Source organism: Pithys albifrons, chromosome 11 (genome assembly GCF_047495875.1).
Source record: "Pithys albifrons albifrons isolate INPA30051 chromosome 11, PitAlb_v1, whole genome shotgun sequence".
NCBI lineage: Eukaryota > Metazoa > Chordata > Aves > Passeriformes > Thamnophilidae > Pithys > Pithys albifrons.
Genome location: NC_092468.1, coordinates 19153289 through 19171647, shown reverse-complemented (window position 1 = coordinate 19171647; position 18359 = coordinate 19153289). Strand labels below are relative to the sequence as shown.

Below are 18359 nucleotides of genomic sequence, written 5' to 3'. Positions count from 1 at the left end.
TAGTATCCAAAGCCTGATGGCACCAGCCATGTTCCAAAAAGAATGGACTACAACATACGTAGAGTGTTCTGGTGCCTAAAAATAGGTCTGATGAGGAAGTGTGTACACATTTCTAGTCAGATTACTCTGTGACATAAATCTCATCAATTCTTGTGCTTTTTACTGAGTTCAGTTCATAAGGGCTTCAGTAGAAGTGAAGTTGGCAAGAGTGTCTTGTCCTGTCACTGTTGTGATCGTGGTTATCACTGAGTAAGCAGACACATCTTTGCTGCAATAGGCAGTCTAAACTGTCACTTTGCATTTTCTGCCATTGTTAGCCAATCTTTATCTACAGCTATTGTAAAGTCCCCAAAGTTAAATGTACTGGCACAGACTGCTAACAATGATTTAGTGGCCATAGCAATATTTAATCTCTGGGCAGGTAGCCTTGATTCCTCTAAAAAACATTTCTTGAGAGTTAGGAGGCAAAAAATGCAGAAGTTTCAGGAACTGGAAACTTTTATTAGTGCCTAAGACAGAAAATTCGATCTTGAAGTGCAGTTTCATAGAGGCTCATTGGAGTTTGAAGCAGCCATATTGAAAGGAAACAAGGATCATCCTTTCTTGTAACCTGTGCCTTGTAACTCAGGCGTCTGTTCTGTCAGGTCATCCTGGTAGGTAATTTGTAGGCAGTCACAAGTAATATCTTAAAACACCTTGTTTTGCATTTCACCAGTGAGATGTCCAATTTTGGACTCCAAAAGTTTTACCATCAAAACTTTGTCGTATTCTGAGAACTGAGCCTTCTGTGCACTTCTCCATTGTGGACTTCTTCCACTGGCAGGGAGGAGGGGAAGGTAAAACCCAAACCATGAGTTTAACAACCATTGTTTTTGCAACAAGGGCAGTTTAATTGCAAGTGGTTTTTTTTGCCAGCGCCCTTCAGCATTTCTCAGAAGTAGAATGTGATTTAAATAAGATTTTATGACCAAAATACCTTCCATTCTCAGAAAGGTATCCATAAACTTGAGGTGGAGAAACAGATGAACCCCATTGTGGACAGCTAAGCTGAGCTTCTATCTGTATAAAGACTCTATGACTTGAACAGTAGAAGTGTTAAGTACATGATCGAATAATCTCCCATTAGGTTTTTATGAAGGCCATTAGTGAACCCAGTCAAGTTAAATGTTTCAGTTAATTTAAAAATTTTGTCATAAAATACCTTCCTTGATACTGCTTTTGTCTTGACATGGTTATTTTGTTCCTTTACTTTTAAGGTTGGCTTTCTAGCAATAAGGAAACAGACTTCATTGTATGGAAAGAATGGGTTTTAACTAAACTCAGAGTTCTAAAATTAAAATGAAGAAAACAGTAGAAAAATAATATGTAATGCCTCTTCAACTTTCAGTTGGCAACCAGAGCGCCAGGTGCCCTTTAATGAAGTCAGATTACCACCACCACCTGATATCAAGAAAGAAATTGGGGAAGAAGATGAGGTGGAGGTGAGTGTATCCTCATGACCTGTCCTGGACTGTAATTGGTTGTGCATTCCAGGCAATGTGATGATTTTAAGTGTGTTAACCGAGCTGAAGGTTTAAAATGCAGCATTCCTCTAGAAATGGATTTATTACAGTTTCAGTGAAGCTGTGACATTTCAGTTTTGCCACAAAACTACCAATGGAAGCTTTTCAAAATCTAAACTTAAAATAGCAGAGAAGATTCTAATTGTGAAACAAAAATTTTTATATTTGACCCGAAGTGTAAGTGTTGGAAATATTTTGATACAATGATGTAATAAAGTTCTGCTAATAACAAGAGTTTTAACCCAGTTGAAATAACTGGTCCAATCTGACAGGGGGATTGTGTGAATTACACTGTTTGTAGAGAGAAACAGTGTTAATTTGAAGTGATGTATTAAAAAAGAAATCAAAAGGTGCATGTTCTGTTCCCAGCTCATTGTAGTATCTTTAGGGATTCAGTAATTACTTCAACTTCTGAGTTTTTTCCTTTGTGTGTCCTTAAAATCAAAGTATTGAGTTTCTTTAGGATACTGTCGTAGTTTTTGGCTATTAATACAAGAAAAAAATGTAGTATAGCTGCTTTTTTTTCTATTCCTTTATTTGAAATACTTGCTATTTGTTGTCTTTGGTAGAGGTTATATGTAAAGAGTTACTTTCTAGCTTCTTGCTATTGTAAAATTTGTTTAGTCTCCATGCAAATGACTGGCCTGTCAGAAGATATAAGGAGTAAATGAGGAAACTGAGTTCTAGAAGTCATCTGTTCTGTATCTAATCTTGTATTGACTTGGTAGCGTTAGTTTAATATGGAACATGTAGTCGTAATGACTTGGTTCATTTCAATAGGTCTTCAAATATCAAGTAAGCCAAGGGCCAAACAAGTCTGAATTGTGGAGTTACTCTATGTGAACTTCCAGTGTGAAGGCAATGTTTGAATTTACTGAGGAGTTGCCCCAAAGAGGTGTTTAGCCAAGGTTTTATCTTCCTTCAGAAATTTCTGTTGAATTGTCAGTAATATCTGGAAAGGAAATCAGTTCACAGTCCTTGTACTGCAAGAAGCATGTGCCTGGATAATTTACAAAACAATTACTTCTGTGTAGAATACTTTTCCATTTTAATGGAAATTAGAAAAGTTGGGAGGTTCTTTCTTTGTTATAAGCGCAGGTAAGTGAATTATGTCTGTATGCACTTTCAGTGTTTCTTACAACTTTCATTTTCAGGTTTATTCTAGGGCAAATGAGCAAGAACCTTGTGGCTGGTGGCTGGCAAAAGTTCGAATGATGAAAGGAGAGGTAAATGATTATTTTAAAATTTACTGATTTCATGCTGTCACAGTAAATAGAAAGTTCCTTGTCATGAAAAAACTCCGAATAAAGTACTACAAATTAAAAAACATGACAAAAGAGAATAACAAGTTGAGAGCACTTTGGAATGATCCATCTTGCATTGCACGGCAGAGAGTTGTGTCCCTACAGCTGAGTGGTTTAATTGCTTGGAGGATTGTGTGCTTGCACAAGGACAGGAATTAAAACAAACCTGCTTTGTGAATTGAACTTGATGCAAAAAATGAAGTAAAATACCTGTGGTTAAAATCTGTTTATACTCCTTAAATTAAGCATACTGTAGCTATTGCTGTGGGTTGGGGGTTTTTTGTGTATTTTTACTGAGTGCAGTGGAAGGACACTGGTTGTTTTGCTTTTACTTATGTCAGGTTTATTTTACCATAAATAAATGGTTAGTTGCAGCTGCCAGGTAACTTGCAGATTCAGATACTTCAGTTTTTCATTATCATTACTTGGGGTTTTATATGTTTCAAAGCAGCCTTGTGTGATTAGGATGATACTTTAACTAAAAAAACTTGAAACTGGAAAATAACATGTGGAAAAGTGTCACAATCATAGTGACTTTTTCTAGATACTTGAGTAAATCGTGTGTGTTGACAAAAACAGTTGCCATGTTTAGGGAGGAAGGGGAGGCTGTACTGCTGCACTCCTGAATTGCATCCAGGTGGAAGGGAGGGGAGGAGGATGCTGCATCCCTAACACAAAGTTAGACTTCAAGGATACTGTGCACACAAGCTTCTTTATACTTGCATGTGTTGGGTGGAAGTGTAGGAGTAGATTACTGGTAACTGCTGAACCTTCTTAGTTCTCTTGCCTTCCTAAATTTGGCATAGTGTGTGTGTCAAAAAGATGGAATTTTTATTTGCCTTTTGATCTTACATGATTCACAGGTAATTTGCCCATTGAATCAGTGGATTTGCCTTGCTTGTTTGTTTTAAAGTGTTACAGAGTAGATATTTCTGTGAAGAATGATTCTCTGTTAGGTATGAGTTAGAATTAGAGCTCCAGTGAACATTTTGAATTTTGGAACTAGAACTAAACTACTGAAGGTATTTGAAAGAGGAATGGGCATGAGAAAAATCAATTCAATATGCTGTTTTGGGGTACTGAAACTATGCTGATGACAGTGCCCTGACTTCACTGAGGTATGACAGGGATGCTGAAATATGTTCAGGCTCATTTGTGTAGAAACATAGCATTATATTAACTTAGATTTCTGTTCCTGTCTGTATATTCATATTTAGTACCTCCTTGGTGATGCTGGTAATGTTGCTGTGTTTTTGTTGTTCCTTACTGAATTTTTTAAAAAAAATTCTTCCCTAGTTTTATGTCATTGAATATGCTGCTTGTGATGCCACTTACAACGAAATTGTCACATACGAACGACTCCGACCTGTGAATCAGAATAAGACTGTCAAAAAGAACACCTTTTTCAAGTGCACAGTGGATGTTCCAGAAGACCTGAGGGATGCGTGAGTAGCTCTGCACACTTCAATAAGGCATTTCCTTGCAGGGGGAAGAATACTTGGCTTATATTTTAAGGACCAGTTCACAGGTCCATGAAGAACCTTAAGGGTGGCTATGGCTGCAGTAGGTGGTTTCAAAACTGCTGGCTGGGATCCCTGCTGAGGTTTTGGGGTGGGGACAAAAGGCAAGTTGTGAGATGGGAATTTGGGTTTTGTTTTGTGCCTGTGCGGGTGGTGTGTTTCACAGTGGGGCTATTACTGAGACTTGCCGTGATGGCATCGAATCCACAGGGAAACAAGCTCTGGAACCATGTTAAGGAGAAGGGAACTCTCCTGTTTCTGAACAGTCAGCCATAAACTACTGAAACATTCTCGGGTCTGATGATGTTACTGCATGTTCGATTTTCATGCAATGTCTTGAAATAACACTCATTTTGTCTCCTTAGGTGTGCTAATGAAAATGCACATAAAGATTTCAAGAAAGCTGTGGGAGCATGTCGAATTTTTTATCATGCTGAAACTGCTCAACTAATAATACTGGTAAGTAATTACTTCTACGTAAATGTTGTGTGAATTCTCAGTATATTATTTATGGGAAGTATGCAGCCAGCTGTGTGTGTGTATGAAGAATGGTTTAACTTGTCAAGCTATATAAATTGTGAGAGATTTAATATAAGTAGATGTATTTAAATTTAATCTTTGGGGGTAGACCTGCACTGCATGTAACCTAAATTTAGGAGCAGCTTTCAGTCTCATTATGTTTATGACTTCTGTTGTTCTCAGCTGAGCGCCAGTTCACTGATGTTAACAGGTGGCTCAGAGGTAACTCCAGGTCACTCCACTCTGGAGCTGTAACTTTCCCCCTGTGCTGTACTGCTCTGTGCAGTTTGATCCACAGCTGGGTTTCCACATGGAGAACTGCCCAGTTTATTGTAGACATTAAGGAATTGTTCACTTAGATTCTTCTGTGATGGTTTTCTCTTTACTACATAGACCTGTCCCAGCATTAGGTTCTCTTCATGATTTCATTTTCCACTTGAACCTCACAGCAGAATTGTTTTGACCTCGATAATTTCCTTAGCTTTATCATTTGGTGAATGGCAAGCATGTATATGGTAGAAAGGCATTTAATTTGTTTGTCTGGTGACATCAAGGGGAAAGATTTACTGTTACATTCAGCAGCAAAACCTTTAATGTGAAAAGTGCTGTGAGAACAGATAATTGTGGTTGGTGCTGAATTTCTTGTGCTTTGTTTTGAAGAAGAACAATATTCATGTATGGTCTGGAAATTGAGATTGTGTTCATGACTTAGTTTCAATAGGTTCCTGATTTATCATTTAAACGTGGATTTGCTTAAAAAAAGAGAAACTGCATGTTCCATCTGTTTTGTAGTCTGCCAGTGAAGCAACAGTGAAGCGAGTGAACATTCTGAGTGACATGCATTTGCGCAGCATTCGCACCAAACTTATGCTTATGTCGAGAAATGAAGAAGCTACAAAACACTTGGAGGTAAAGTCACGGCTGGTGATTGGCGTTGCTTGAAACTGAGCTCGGCGGCACGTTACGCTGAGTGCATGGGGATGAGTCTGCCTTTGTTTTCCCTTCAGTGCACAAAGCAGCTTGCTGCAGCATTTCATGAGGAGTTTGTAGTCAGAGAAGATTTAATGGGACTTGCTATAGGAACGCATGGCAGTAACATCCAACAAGCCAGGAAGGTTCCAGGAGTTACTACCATTGAACTTGAGGAGGATACTGGTACTTTCAGAATCTATGGAGAGGTAAGGGGGAAACTTTGTGTGAATCTTGGGAGCATTTCACTCTATGTGCCTTTAGAATGGTGAGAGTTGTACCCAGAATGAAGAACTGAAAGCATCCGAATAGTCATGAGTGTCTGTGTGTGTGTTCACGCTCTGGCAGTTTCTACTGTGTGTATTTGAAGTGAAAGCCTTTGTTGCATAAGATGTATTTTGTCCTAATTGCTCTGTGTGCCGGTGCACAGAGTCTGTAACTGCAGCGTGTATCTTGGGTCAACCTGAGAGAATTATCATTTGCTGCTATTTTACTTGATCGTGGATTTGTTGGTTTTTTGCTTTTTTTTCTTCTTCAGAACCTTTTTGGTTCTTCCCCTCACTGCTTTCTGGTTCATGTGTGTTTTGCTGTGTGTTGTCTGCACGCCTGTCTGCTGTGTCTAACAGGTGTGTTAAGACCTGTGTCTGCTGATTCTGACCCATTTATTTTGGCAATTTAACGCTGGCTTTGGCAGAACAGTGGTTCTCTCCGAGTTAATTCCTTTTGTGTGACTCTTCTAAATGTCTCAAATACCTTGAAATGTAGCTGGTCTTTGGACCAATGATCCATTCAGGAAGCAGAAGGGTAATGAGAAAGATGCCACGGTCACTGGGGCCCTATCAGAACATATTTTGAGGGAGTTTATCCCGTGTTACTAACTCTACAGGTGCCACTCACTGAGTCTCTGATTTTTAAAAATACATGGTGGTCTGCTGTTTCAGGAATCTGAGGTCTTGAATTCTGCACCATGTTAGGAGTAGGACCTGGTTGTGATCCAAGGGTCAGGTGAAGTTGATGCTGTGGAGAGGAGGTTAAACTCCTGTATTCTTCAGTATCTCTGATACTTTGTGTTCTTTTTTTTTGGAAACCTTAAATGCTTCCAGGGGTCAGTGTAGCAACAGATCCTTCTTTGATCGACTACTACCAGTAAGTTGCTTCTCAGTTCCTGAAGAAGAATTGTACAAGTTTAAATGCAGTGGAATATCTAGGGTATTTCTGTTTTGATCTCTTTTGTGTGAACGATGTGATGCTGGAACTTGTGGAAAGGTTAAGACTGTCACCAGCCTCTTACAGAAGTGCACAGCAATGATTATAAATACCAGATGCCCCCTAAATAAAAATGCCTTTGGACACATCCAGGCTTGTCCTTGCTAGAAGTGATAACTGCTTCTAAAAATGCCAGGCAGCTTAAATATTCTGATGATAAGGGTTTCAGCATCCGGGTATACTTGCCTATCCTTTTCGCCTTTTTTCAGCTGAAGTGGGAGAGCAGCCAGGCCCTAATGGCTGAGTGCACAGGCAGACAATTTTAGGCTGAGATGTGAGGGAATAGTGAACCAGTGTTATTGACACAGCAGATGAGATCTAAGGGTTTTCCATAGCTGATGTTTTGCATACAAATAAAACTTTGCTATTGCTCAGTGCCAGACTCTGAGGGAAGAAACAGGAAAATAATTTTTAAAGAATATTGGAAATCTGTATGGGTAGAAGGAAATTAAACTGTATAGGGTGCTTTTATTCCTGTCTGGTCAAGACCATTTTGGTTCCAAGACCCTTTTCTGCTTGTCTGAACTGCTGCTTGTGATAACCTGTACAGACCAAAGACCTGTGAACTTCAGAGCTGGGGCAGTAGCTTGGACTATTTATGGAAACTTGTGCTTCCCAGGAAAGGAAAGCTGTGCCAGAAACAGAAGAGATTCTTTTAGACCTTCATTACTGTCAAAAGGGAATTGCAGTCAAATCTTGTGCAATTCTTAGAACAGGTAGATTTAATGCTAAGTTTAGAAAAATACCCTGCACTGAATCCTTTCTTTTAAAGACTCTTCAGGTAAAGTGGATGTGTCGTGATTGTATGGGCTACTGTGTGAAGTAAGCAGGGCATGGGTGGAGGTGTAGAATTTAATTAAAACTTAAGAAAAGTAGTTGCTGGTGACTGGAATCCTTTGAGGTCTTTAATCCATGGTCCACCACAAGGACCAGAGAAAGCATTGTCTGAACCAGCTCTCTCATGTTGGGGTGTGGGTGAGTCACACAGGTTGTACTCGCGTACAAATCCTGCGTGCTCAGAGGTAACTGCAGACAGGAGGGTCATGGGAGCACTGAAGGGCTCCAGCTCTGGCAGTTGTACGTTTTCTTATCCTGACTCTGCTTCTGTAAGTGCATGCACTGTTAGTTACCTCATCCTTATTTGGGACAGAATTGATAAACATAACTGAGGCAGGAACTCTGGTTAATTGTGTCCTGTTTGCAGAGTTCACTGAAGGCGAAAAATTGCTAATTTGTGTTGTTTGTATCATTTGAACAGTTGCCTTGAGAGGCTGCAGCAGAACTTCTGCTTCATCTCTTTCCAGTGCTTGATCACTGCTTTCATTGTCTTGAAATCCAATTTACCCCTATTTCTTTTGCTATTATTTTGACCTCTGACAGAAGTAGAGGTTTAATACTTTTTTATTCTTCTTGGATTTGCCTGATTTGGCTGAAAGATGCTGAAGTTGGTGGTACTCTATTTCATGTGTTGCCTAAAAAGTGACAGATGAAAGGGCTGAGGTGTTAGTGTAAAATGGAAATTGTGCTCAGAAGCTGTCATTGTTGACTAGGGGCTGATACTCTTTATTTCTACACTTCTGCTGTTGCTAAAATGAAGCCTGTTTCTTCAGCATCTGTGTAGCTTCCATTAACTTGGCTAATTTCCATCATTTAATAATAAAGCTGTGAGAGGACTTTTACAGGAGTTCTCTCCAATACCCAGAGCTGCTGCTCTTGCTTGGAAAACACTTTAGATGAACTGTGGCCAGAAGCCAGCATTCTGGAGGGAGAGAGTGCCCTGGTTGTCATATCTCAGTGTTTGCAGAAAGCCCCATCCAACCTGGCCTTGAACACTTCCAGGGATGAGACACTCATTTTATTATGTTAAAAACCTCCTAAAATGTTATTCAACATGAAAAAATACATTGTACTTTTTACTGATGCTTTGCTTTTCTACTGAGTTTTGTCTCTGGGCATTTTAATTACTTCTTTATAATTTAGTTCAAACCTAGAATAATCTTGTCTCTAGTCCTCTTTTTGAAAATAAGTTTGTGTGGAAGACTTGGAGCTGTTGCTATGAGGTTTTGTTTTTAACATGTTATATTCATAAATAAATTCCATTTTTTAAAATTCGTTTCCAGACTGCTGATGCAGTAAAAAAGGCCAGAAGTTACTTGGAATTTGTGGAGGATTTTATTCAAGTTCCCAGAAATCTCGTTGGTATGTAATACTGCTAAAATCTGAAAACTTGGGGAAAGGGAGACTAATCAGCATGACTTTGCAGAGAGGCTTTAGTGCCAGTACAGTATTTGATTTCTCTTTTTAAGTAAAAACTGATTAATCTTTTAAAACTATATGTATCATGGAATTATGAAATTGGATATATTGTTGTTGAATAATACTTTGTCAGGATTTTAAGACTTAAACTGTCTTCATTACAGATTTGTACAAAGTGGTAATATTTGAACTTCAGATTCTAGTAAAAAAATTATGCTTTACTAAATTCACTGCATGAAAGTGCTGAAACTAAATTCCAAAATTTACTGTGGAAATACTGCAGCTGAGTTGCAAGAATGATGCAAGATGATTCTCCTGTTACTGCTCCCTCCTGGACTGAGCTTTGTTGGGTGGTGGTTGGATGGTGGTGAGCTCCTCTATAAACTGGCAGTGCTCATCCTCAGTCTGAAACGGCCATGTTTCTGCTTTATGAAGGTGTAGCTTCTTAAAGCTTAAAAATGCATATTCTGGTAGCTTCTGTTCTAAAAGCCCCTTAAAGGTGGGGTTAATTGCACTCCTCTTCAAGAGACAAACATGTCTTTCACAGGGGACTTTTTTCCTTTTCCCTCATTTTACTTCCCTTAGCTTGCTTTTTGCTCAAGTCTGGCAGCTCCCCATGACCAGCCTGTGGACAGTGTGGGCATCAAGGCACTGTTGAGGGTGCAGGTGTTGTACCTGATTCAACACCAGCTTGAGTTATCCAAAGGAGAAGTTAAAACTTGGGCTTTAACCTCCTGTGGTTTGGGGCTTGGAGATTGCAACATTATTTAAATAATTCATGTGCAAACTCCTAAAACTTAAGACTTTCAAGATTCTAGAACCTGAGCAGGTGAAGGTGTAGTGGGTTTCAATTTGTTTGGTGGTTTTTTTTAATAGGACTTCTGCAAATTGTGTACCTGATGCAACTTGATGGTTCTCTTGAATCTACCTCATGTTAATGTTCGTTTTAACATTCAACAAATTAATTTATATATGAACACGTTTTTTTCTGCAGTCTCATTCAGCAAACCTGGTTAAACCAAGGAACTTTGCTAAATCTAGTGCTTTACAGCTTGAGTTTTTGGAGAGGTTCACTGAGGTGAATATGCCCCACGTAGGAAATTGGGGCACAAGTCACAACAGCGTGTTTAACTGAAAATGCTGCTTTTAAGCAATGACAACACCAGTTTGTGACAAAGGCTGGTGTCCTGCCCAAATCACCTGTGGGAACACATGTAAGCAGATACTTGGCTACGCTTGATGGAGACACCCAGGTTTAAAGAGGTGTAGTGCTCATTAATGCCTCAGAAGACATTGTGTTGTGCCCATGCATTTCATTCTATGCCAGATACTGAATTGCCATTCCATCCACTGAGGTCCTTTGGGACCAAGCACTTTCTCCCAAATACTGGCTAACCATTATCTGTAGGAATATGTTTATAATGTGTGTGGTTTATTTTAGTAGTGGTAACAGGAGCGCTGTGCAAAGTGAAACTGTAGGGATACAAAACGATAAGCAGTAACATATTTTTTTAAGACAAAAAGATAAGCTGTTTGAACTGTTGAGGAAGGGAAACAATTTTTAATGCTTTTTGCACTTTATATCATGTTGATATTTGCTGTAAAGAATGTTCCTTACGGAGTATTTTATCTCACAGTTCTGGCTGCTACACTGTTTTTTGAGTTGTTCTATCTTTCTTTACCCATAATTTAAACATATATGTTTTTAAGGACCAGATATCTGTAGCTGGGATGAAGAAATGTTTCCACATAACTATTTTAAGAGCTAAAGTCTTTTTGTAAAGGAGTGAAAGAGTTGCTTTTTTTGAGATTGAAACATACAAGTTCTGAATAACCTATGGTTTGATGCCATGCATGATCTCAAATATTTTAAAAGTAATGTGGGAAGCATCAGTAGTAGACAAGTCTTTTGTAAAGGCAAAATGAATTTTCAGAAAGTAATCATGTATTATTTTACTTAAGAGGCTTCCAGCAAATACAGAAGCCTGTCACAATGCCAAGAAAGTTTGAATGAGGGCATGTGTGGAGTCAGGGGGTCCAAATAATTTTGATATGTAAATGTTAATAAGCATTTGCAAAGCTCTTGTGCCATTTTACTCTTGGTCTGGTTCTATTTTAAGCTTGTACATAGTGGTGATCTTCTTCACTACTTGTCACTGGGAATATATATATATGTAGAGAGAGTAGAATTTTGGAAGTTTTCACCTCTTTCCTGTGGCACAATGTGGGGTATTCTTTGGGGTTTGTTATACATAACTTAAAATACCAAGAAACACGTTAAAATATTCTGAAAACAGGTGCAAAATTAACAATTCTTGCCCTCTGAAGGAAAAGTTATTGGAAAAAATGGAAAAGTGATTCAGGAGATTGTAGACAAGTCTGGAGTCGTCAGGGTGAGAATTGAAGGAGACAATGAAACTAAGCTGCCCCGTGAAGATGTAAGTACTTCAGCCTTTCTAGCTGTGATATTTTCAAAACCAGTTTTTATTTCACAACCTGTGGATATAGAGAGCACTGTTTTTAAGCTGTCAGCTTGCAATAAATTTTATATGAAGCAATTCAAGGAAAGCTTTTTGCAGCTGACGTGAGACTTTTTGTAATCTTTCTCCTATATATACGTTAGCTCATTACTAATTTGAGATTGATAGTGTTAATAGTGTCCATAATAGTGCCATATTTTATATAGATAAGAACACAAGATAAAGTCTTCTAAAGCTGCTTAATCTTGTAAAGTTGGTTTAATGAATCACTGGACACTTCTTGGTAAACTGTGGATGCTTCTGCACACCTACTGTGGTAAATACACATAGCATGCATTGCGTGGGGGAATATAAACTCTGTATGCCAGGTTACCGTGACTGCCAGAGTAGGTTGTTGGGAAAGCTGGACAGTTTGAAGCTACTCCCCTCACACCAGTCTGAGATATTTCTAGTTTGTCTTTGCGGCCCAAGGCTCAGTTACTGTCTTGCTCAGCTCACTTTTGTAATTTAAAACAGATTTATTTTATTTAACTTAAAGAGAAAGCACTGTTTCATCAATGATATTCTCTGTGATAAAAAGCTTTGATGCTTTGTTTCTACAGGGAATGGTACCATTTGTATTTGTCGGTACCAAAGAAAGCATTGGGAATGTCCAAGTTCTGTTAGAATATCACATCGCCTATCTAAAGGTGAGTGGGTCTAAAAATAGAAAGGATCTATAGAGGAACCCTGGGTTGAAGTAACAGAATTTTTAAGCAACAAAAATTCCTGGTTTTATATATAAATATATACTGCACCTCTATCAGGATTTAAGGTTCGGATTTAAGGTTCGGTGCCTTGAACCCACCCCCCAGAGCATTTTGGAAGTAATGCACAATTTTTCGTCTATATTCATATTTTGCTTTTGTGAGCTTAATGCTCTGTTGGGGTGGGATGGAATTTTTAATAATAACATACTAATGGTGTATGGTAATAGAACAATATTTCTGCGTAGTTGGCTTTGTGGTGTTAACTGATATAATGAATTAATTTGAATTGTGTTACTTTGTCAGTTCGCCCTTTTTTCTTTTTTATTTTGACTGGAAAACATAATCAGGCTAATTAAGAAAGGGAGTGATAATCATAAAAACAGTCTTTCTGCATGGGGATTTAGGAGAAAGGTTTTAGATTTCTTCCAAAACTCCTGAAATAGCACAACTTTCACTCGAATTCTGTTACTTGCAAGAGCTTTCAAGGTGATGCTAAGTTGGCTACAGGGATGTTAGTTTTAAAGATGACTGGGATGGATAATGTTGTTTTGGGAAGGACATTTATTGGCACTGGTTTTTGTTACCTCTTACGAAGGAGGTGGAACAACTAAGACTGGAAAGGCTCCAGATTGATGAACAGTTGCGTCAGATTGGTATGGGCTTCAGACCTTCTTCTGCTCGAGTTCCTGAGAAGGAAAAGGGTTACACAACTGATGAGAGCACCCTCTCCTCAGTGCAAGGGTCCAGGTCCTACAGCGGGAGAGGAAGAGGCCGCAGAGGCCCCAATTACACTTCTGGTTACGGTGAGTGTTCTTGAGCATCTGTGGAGCAAGTCCTCAGGATACTTTTGAATCCAAAACTTTCTCTGGGTTTCTCTGTGTTCAGCACAGTTGAGTGAATTCAGGTGAGGCTGAAAATTCAGGATTGCCATATTGCTTTGTATGTAGCTCAGAACACATCATAAGGTTTACAGTCTTGCTGAAGTGTAAAATTGAAAAATATGGGCAAACCAAACTGTTGTGCCTTCGGTGTTAGTAGTTAAAGTCTGCAAAGCTGGGAAAGAGAAGGAACTACAGACACTTTTCAGGAGACACAAATTTAAAAAATATAATCTGTAATTAGCATTATATGTTTGACTTGAGGAGGAGGAAAAAAATGCTTGTCTACAATCATGCCCATTTGAGGAGCATATTTTTGAAAAGTAAACCAAAATTATTTAAATTGGAGGGAGGAAAAAATCCTGTGGGTTTTTTCGTTCAGTCGGGAACTAGCTGGATTTAAGATGAAGTGAGGTGTTCTGATGCATTTCTGAATTAACAGGGCAGTGCTGTTCAGTTCAGAGAAGTGTGAACATCCCCAGCTCATCCCAGCAGCAGCTTCCCAAATGGAGACACTGCATTTCAATGTAGACATGTTCCATAAAGAAACATGGGTGCTCCAGTGAACAGGGATAACATTATTTATTCAATACAGTAAATGACTCTGGATTTCTACATGTGGATCATTTCTGATACAAAATTGGACTCCTTTTGGGTTTTACAGTCTGGCCCTGGCTGTCGCTTCCTGGATCCATACCATGTTAGTCATCCTGATTCTGATGATGTTTGTAAATACATTTTTTATTGTTTACCAGTGAACAGACTAAACTGTAATGAATGTTTTTCAGTTTGTTTATATACACAGATTTTCATATGAAAACTGAAATTATTTTTTTCCCCCAGAAAATGGTAAGACTCACGTGTTAGATCCATATGCGTTTAAGTCTCTTTTTTCCAGAATGGTTAGTAGGGGGAGTTCCTGGATGCTTAAAATAAATAGTAGGTGTTGAATTTTCAGGTAGTAAAAAGCTGTGTGGGCTTGGTTAGCTCAGAGATGGCTGGGTATTACAGATGCTATTTAATATAAACAGGGAAATTGTTCAGCATTAAAACAGCCAGAAGGGGTTGCTTAGCAACAGCCATGGGCTATAAGGTGGCAAACTTGTCCTTGGGAATTTCAGAGAAGTTGCCTAGAAACTGCACCAAATGCCTGCAGTGTGTAAACAAAGAGAGGAAACATTGCTTAATCCTTCATTTATCTGTGTACAGAAATCACAGATTTGGTAATCTTTCAGCCCTTATTTTATATACTATTAAACTTAGGCTGAGAATCTTAGAAATTTAGCTAACTTCTGCTCTTTATATTTTACATGTGCATATATTTTTATATGGTATATATGTATAAAACTATGTATATAATTAAATACTTGTGTAAGTGTATATTAATGATTTTAATTTTTTTTCTTTTTAAATATCGGACATATATAACCAGCCATGCTGTTTGAAATACTTCTGTGAGGGTATGAAACCAAAACATAATCCTAAAATGTATTCCAATTTTCTTTTTGTACAAGGTACAAACTCTGAGCTCTCCAATCCATCTGAAACAGAATCTGAGAGAAAAGATGAACTTAGTGACTGGTCCTTGGCAGGAGAAGATGACAGAGAGAGCAGGCACCAACGTGACAACAGACGCCGCCCTGGGGGACGAGGGCGTAGCGTGTCTGGAGGCCGCGGGCGTGGTGGACCTCGCGGTGGCAAGTCATCCATCAGCTCTGGTACTGTCCTCCAAGTGGATTTTGATTTTAGATTTTGTTCCTGTCAATTTTCTGTATAACCTCTTACCTCTTACTACTACACTCCATTTTACATTACAGTCTTAATACCATGGGATTTCAGTGTAGTTGTGTGATAGTTTTGTGTCATACACAGTGTTGTTAGATTTTTGTTCATTTTCTGTTTGTGGCAATGTTCATTTCCTTCCTCTGCTGTTCACACATAATAATGTTATTAGTAAAGCTGATAAATCTTTGGGATGTTGCCTATGGCTGCCTTCTGAGTTAAGCTTATGTTTAGATACAGAATGAGAGAAGAAATTAAAGGCTGGAAGTTATGTTTTATTAGAATCTGACTGTGTTAACGTAACACTGTAGTAGTGTCAGACATAGTAAGCTGCTATGAAGGGAAAGCTTTGTTTTATATATTTAGGTGTTTAGAATAAAAGTTCTCTAAATATCACCTTGGAAATCTTCATGGTGAAATAAGGCAAGTGCCTGTTGTGGTGGCCAGAATTGTTACTGTTGGGTTAAGAGTCAGAGAGGAGCCAGCATGAAATCAGGTACTGCAGTTCTGTGTGTTACAGCTTTTCCTAAGAGTGCTCTGTAGTTTGAAACTTTCAGACACAGATTAAGTCAGCTTGGAAATGAAGTTATGTGTCACTGAAGTATTTCAGATGGAAACTTTCTATTTGTTTAGTGCTTAAAGATCCAGACAGCAACCCTTACAGCTTGCTGGATAACACAGAGTCAGACCAGACCGTGGACACCGACGCCAGCGAGTCCCACCACAGCAGTAACCGCCGCAGGAGGTCACGTCGACGAAGGACTGATGAAGATGCTGTTCTTATGGATGGAATGACAGAGTCTGATACAGCTTCTGTTAATGAGAATGGTTTAGGTATGTAAATGGTTGGATGATCATCCCAGAGCAAGCTAAGAAAAAGCATGTTGTCCCTGTAAGTGTAGTGAAGCCCTTGTTTGTTTTTGTTAGTGATGAATTGTTGTTCTGTTCAAGGTTGCTGTCTGATTGAAGACTCCCTCCGTGGCTGTGCCATGGAATCTCTTGTTTACTGAGCTCCACTAGCCTTTTCATGTGCCTTTTTTGTAAAAACTGTCTGATGGAGACGCCAAAGACTTGATTTGTTGTTTGCCATTGGTACTGCTGCTTTGATAGAAACAGTACTGTCGGATCAGCATTCTGTTTTGTCCTTGGTAACCTGTCTCAGTGTGGGAAAGCTACTTAAGTATCTGTTAATTTGTCTCTACCCAGATTCTGCTTAAGTACTTTCCCTCAATAAATTCTCTTGATACTTACTGGGACAAGATTATAATCTGTTGCTTAATGTAGAGAAAACCCTCTGGGTTATGTTGATAAAATTTGACGTATGGTTACTTAATAAATGAAATCTGAGGTCATTAAGCACATGCCTAAATGTTTTAATGAACCAAGAACAAAAAGTAAAATCTAGCTTCTGTGTTACTGTGTATGCTTGTAGTATAAAATTTTCTTCTAGCTTTTCTGTCTTACTTAGTCTCTGTCTTTAACAGAAGCAATTTTAAATGCCCCATGCTGAAACTGCTGAAGAATTTATTTATTTTATGATCAGAAATAGTTCATTATAAACTTTGCAATTGCAGATGATAGTGACAAAAAACCCCAGCGACGCAATCGTAGCCGCAGGCGTCGCTTCAGGGGTCAGGCAGAAGATAGACAGCCAGGTAATTCGAGTGGAGCTGTGGGTAATCTCAGGTCAAAAGCATGAGAGAATGTTGTGTCTGCTGTTTTACATAGAGCTGCATAATATCAAAAGGTTACTCAATAACTAATAAGACTACTAGACAAAGATGAAAGACATTCCTTCTACTAGGAGAACTTCTAAAATCTGTCTAATGAAACTAATCGATGTCTAACTTTTTGCTTGGACATACGAGTTATGCTTCTGATCCAGCTCTCATGGAAGTCAATAGCCACAGTGCTGTTGAGTTCTGTGGTCCAGGATCACGACAAACATGAAGGTTCATGGTCTGCACTCACCTGCATCTGTGCGCTTGCACTGACTGGGACACAACCTTTTCAGCAGCGACTGAGCAGCAGCGTTGGAGTGGCAGGAGGTGGGTCCTGGCAGAGCTCTGTGAGGGAACTCGCATGGGATCTGCCAGCCCCACACCGGCATCACGCTGCTGCTGTCAGTCCTTGGCTGGTGGGAGTAGTTTAAGTCATCTGCAAATTGAGGGTGGGAAGGAGGAGGAATTTAAGTGAAATTGCATGTTTCCAGTTTTTGTTGTTGTGGCTTGTTGCATTTCTTTTGTGTGTACTAACACTTGAAATGTTAAAGATGAACTGGCTAATTTTCAGTATAATGCCCTATTTAGAAAATGCTTGTATATACACGGTGCAAGGTAGTAACAGAAGGTCTTCTAGATTGACAGGTTCAAAATTTCACCTATATTTGTCTTCCTTATATCTGTGGTGCTCATGCAATATTTGATTAAGAAGATAAAAGTTGTTTCATTATGCTAACTAAAACCTAGGGGAAGGAGAATATCAAACACCTCACCCTCCTAGAAAAACTCAAACCCATCCATTACTTCTCATCATTCCAGTTTTATAACAGTGATACGAGTTTATAAAGGGGCAGAAAAAGTAAAAGTGGATCAGCTTTTACTTCTAAGAAACTAATTTCAGCCAGCAACATAGAGATTTTAGGCATTTCTACAAAACCATGGGAATTCTTTTAAATCTGAGTATTCTAAGAACAAAACAAAATTTCCCAAACAAGATTTCTCCTTTTTTTCCTGCTCCTGTCTTTGTTCAAGATACTGTTTTCAGTTTGCACAATGAATACTTAAAATAAAATGCAACACTAAGAGCATTTGTAGTTAGTTATACTGTCTTTGTTAAAAATGCTCTAATAATTTAATCTCTTCATAAATACTTCTTAAGTATATAGTGAGTGAAATTAAGATGGAAGAAACTCTTCCCTTCCTGCCCCCACCAGTGCCAACCACTATACTTGACTCATTTAGTTGTATTATTTGATGTACATTGCTCTATGTTATGAGTCCTTACATGTAGATGAATATTAAGAATGCACTGTGTGCATGAAACATGCTTGCTCTTGGCATTAGAGGAATTGG

At 38.7% G+C, this 18359-nt stretch overlaps 1 protein-coding gene across 2 annotated transcripts in view; it reads left to right on the top strand.

Annotated features, from left to right (window-relative positions):
• Positions 1–18359, top strand: part of FXR1 (FMR1 autosomal homolog 1) — a 32416-nt gene that overhangs the window by 11074 nt on the left and 2983 nt on the right. Inside the window, exons 3-15 of one of the 2 annotated variants that reach the window (XM_071566125.1) lie at positions 1388–1481; positions 2717–2788; positions 4163–4311; positions 4752–4845; positions 5698–5814; positions 5913–6083; positions 9261–9339; positions 11725–11834; positions 12479–12565; positions 13221–13428; positions 15018–15221; positions 15919–16119; positions 16860–16940. In XM_071566125.1, the coding sequence (XP_071422226.1) occupies positions 1388–1481; positions 2717–2788; positions 4163–4311; positions 4752–4845; positions 5698–5814; positions 5913–6083; positions 9261–9339; positions 11725–11834; positions 12479–12565; positions 13221–13428; positions 15018–15221; positions 15919–16119; positions 16860–16940 (1667 nt within the window). The remainder of the gene's footprint in view (positions 1–1387; positions 1482–2716; positions 2789–4162; positions 4312–4751; positions 4846–5697; positions 5815–5912; positions 6084–9260; positions 9340–11724; positions 11835–12478; positions 12566–13220; positions 13429–15017; positions 15222–15918; positions 16120–16859; positions 16941–18359) is intronic. The other variant, XM_071566126.1, reaches the window with a different exon arrangement.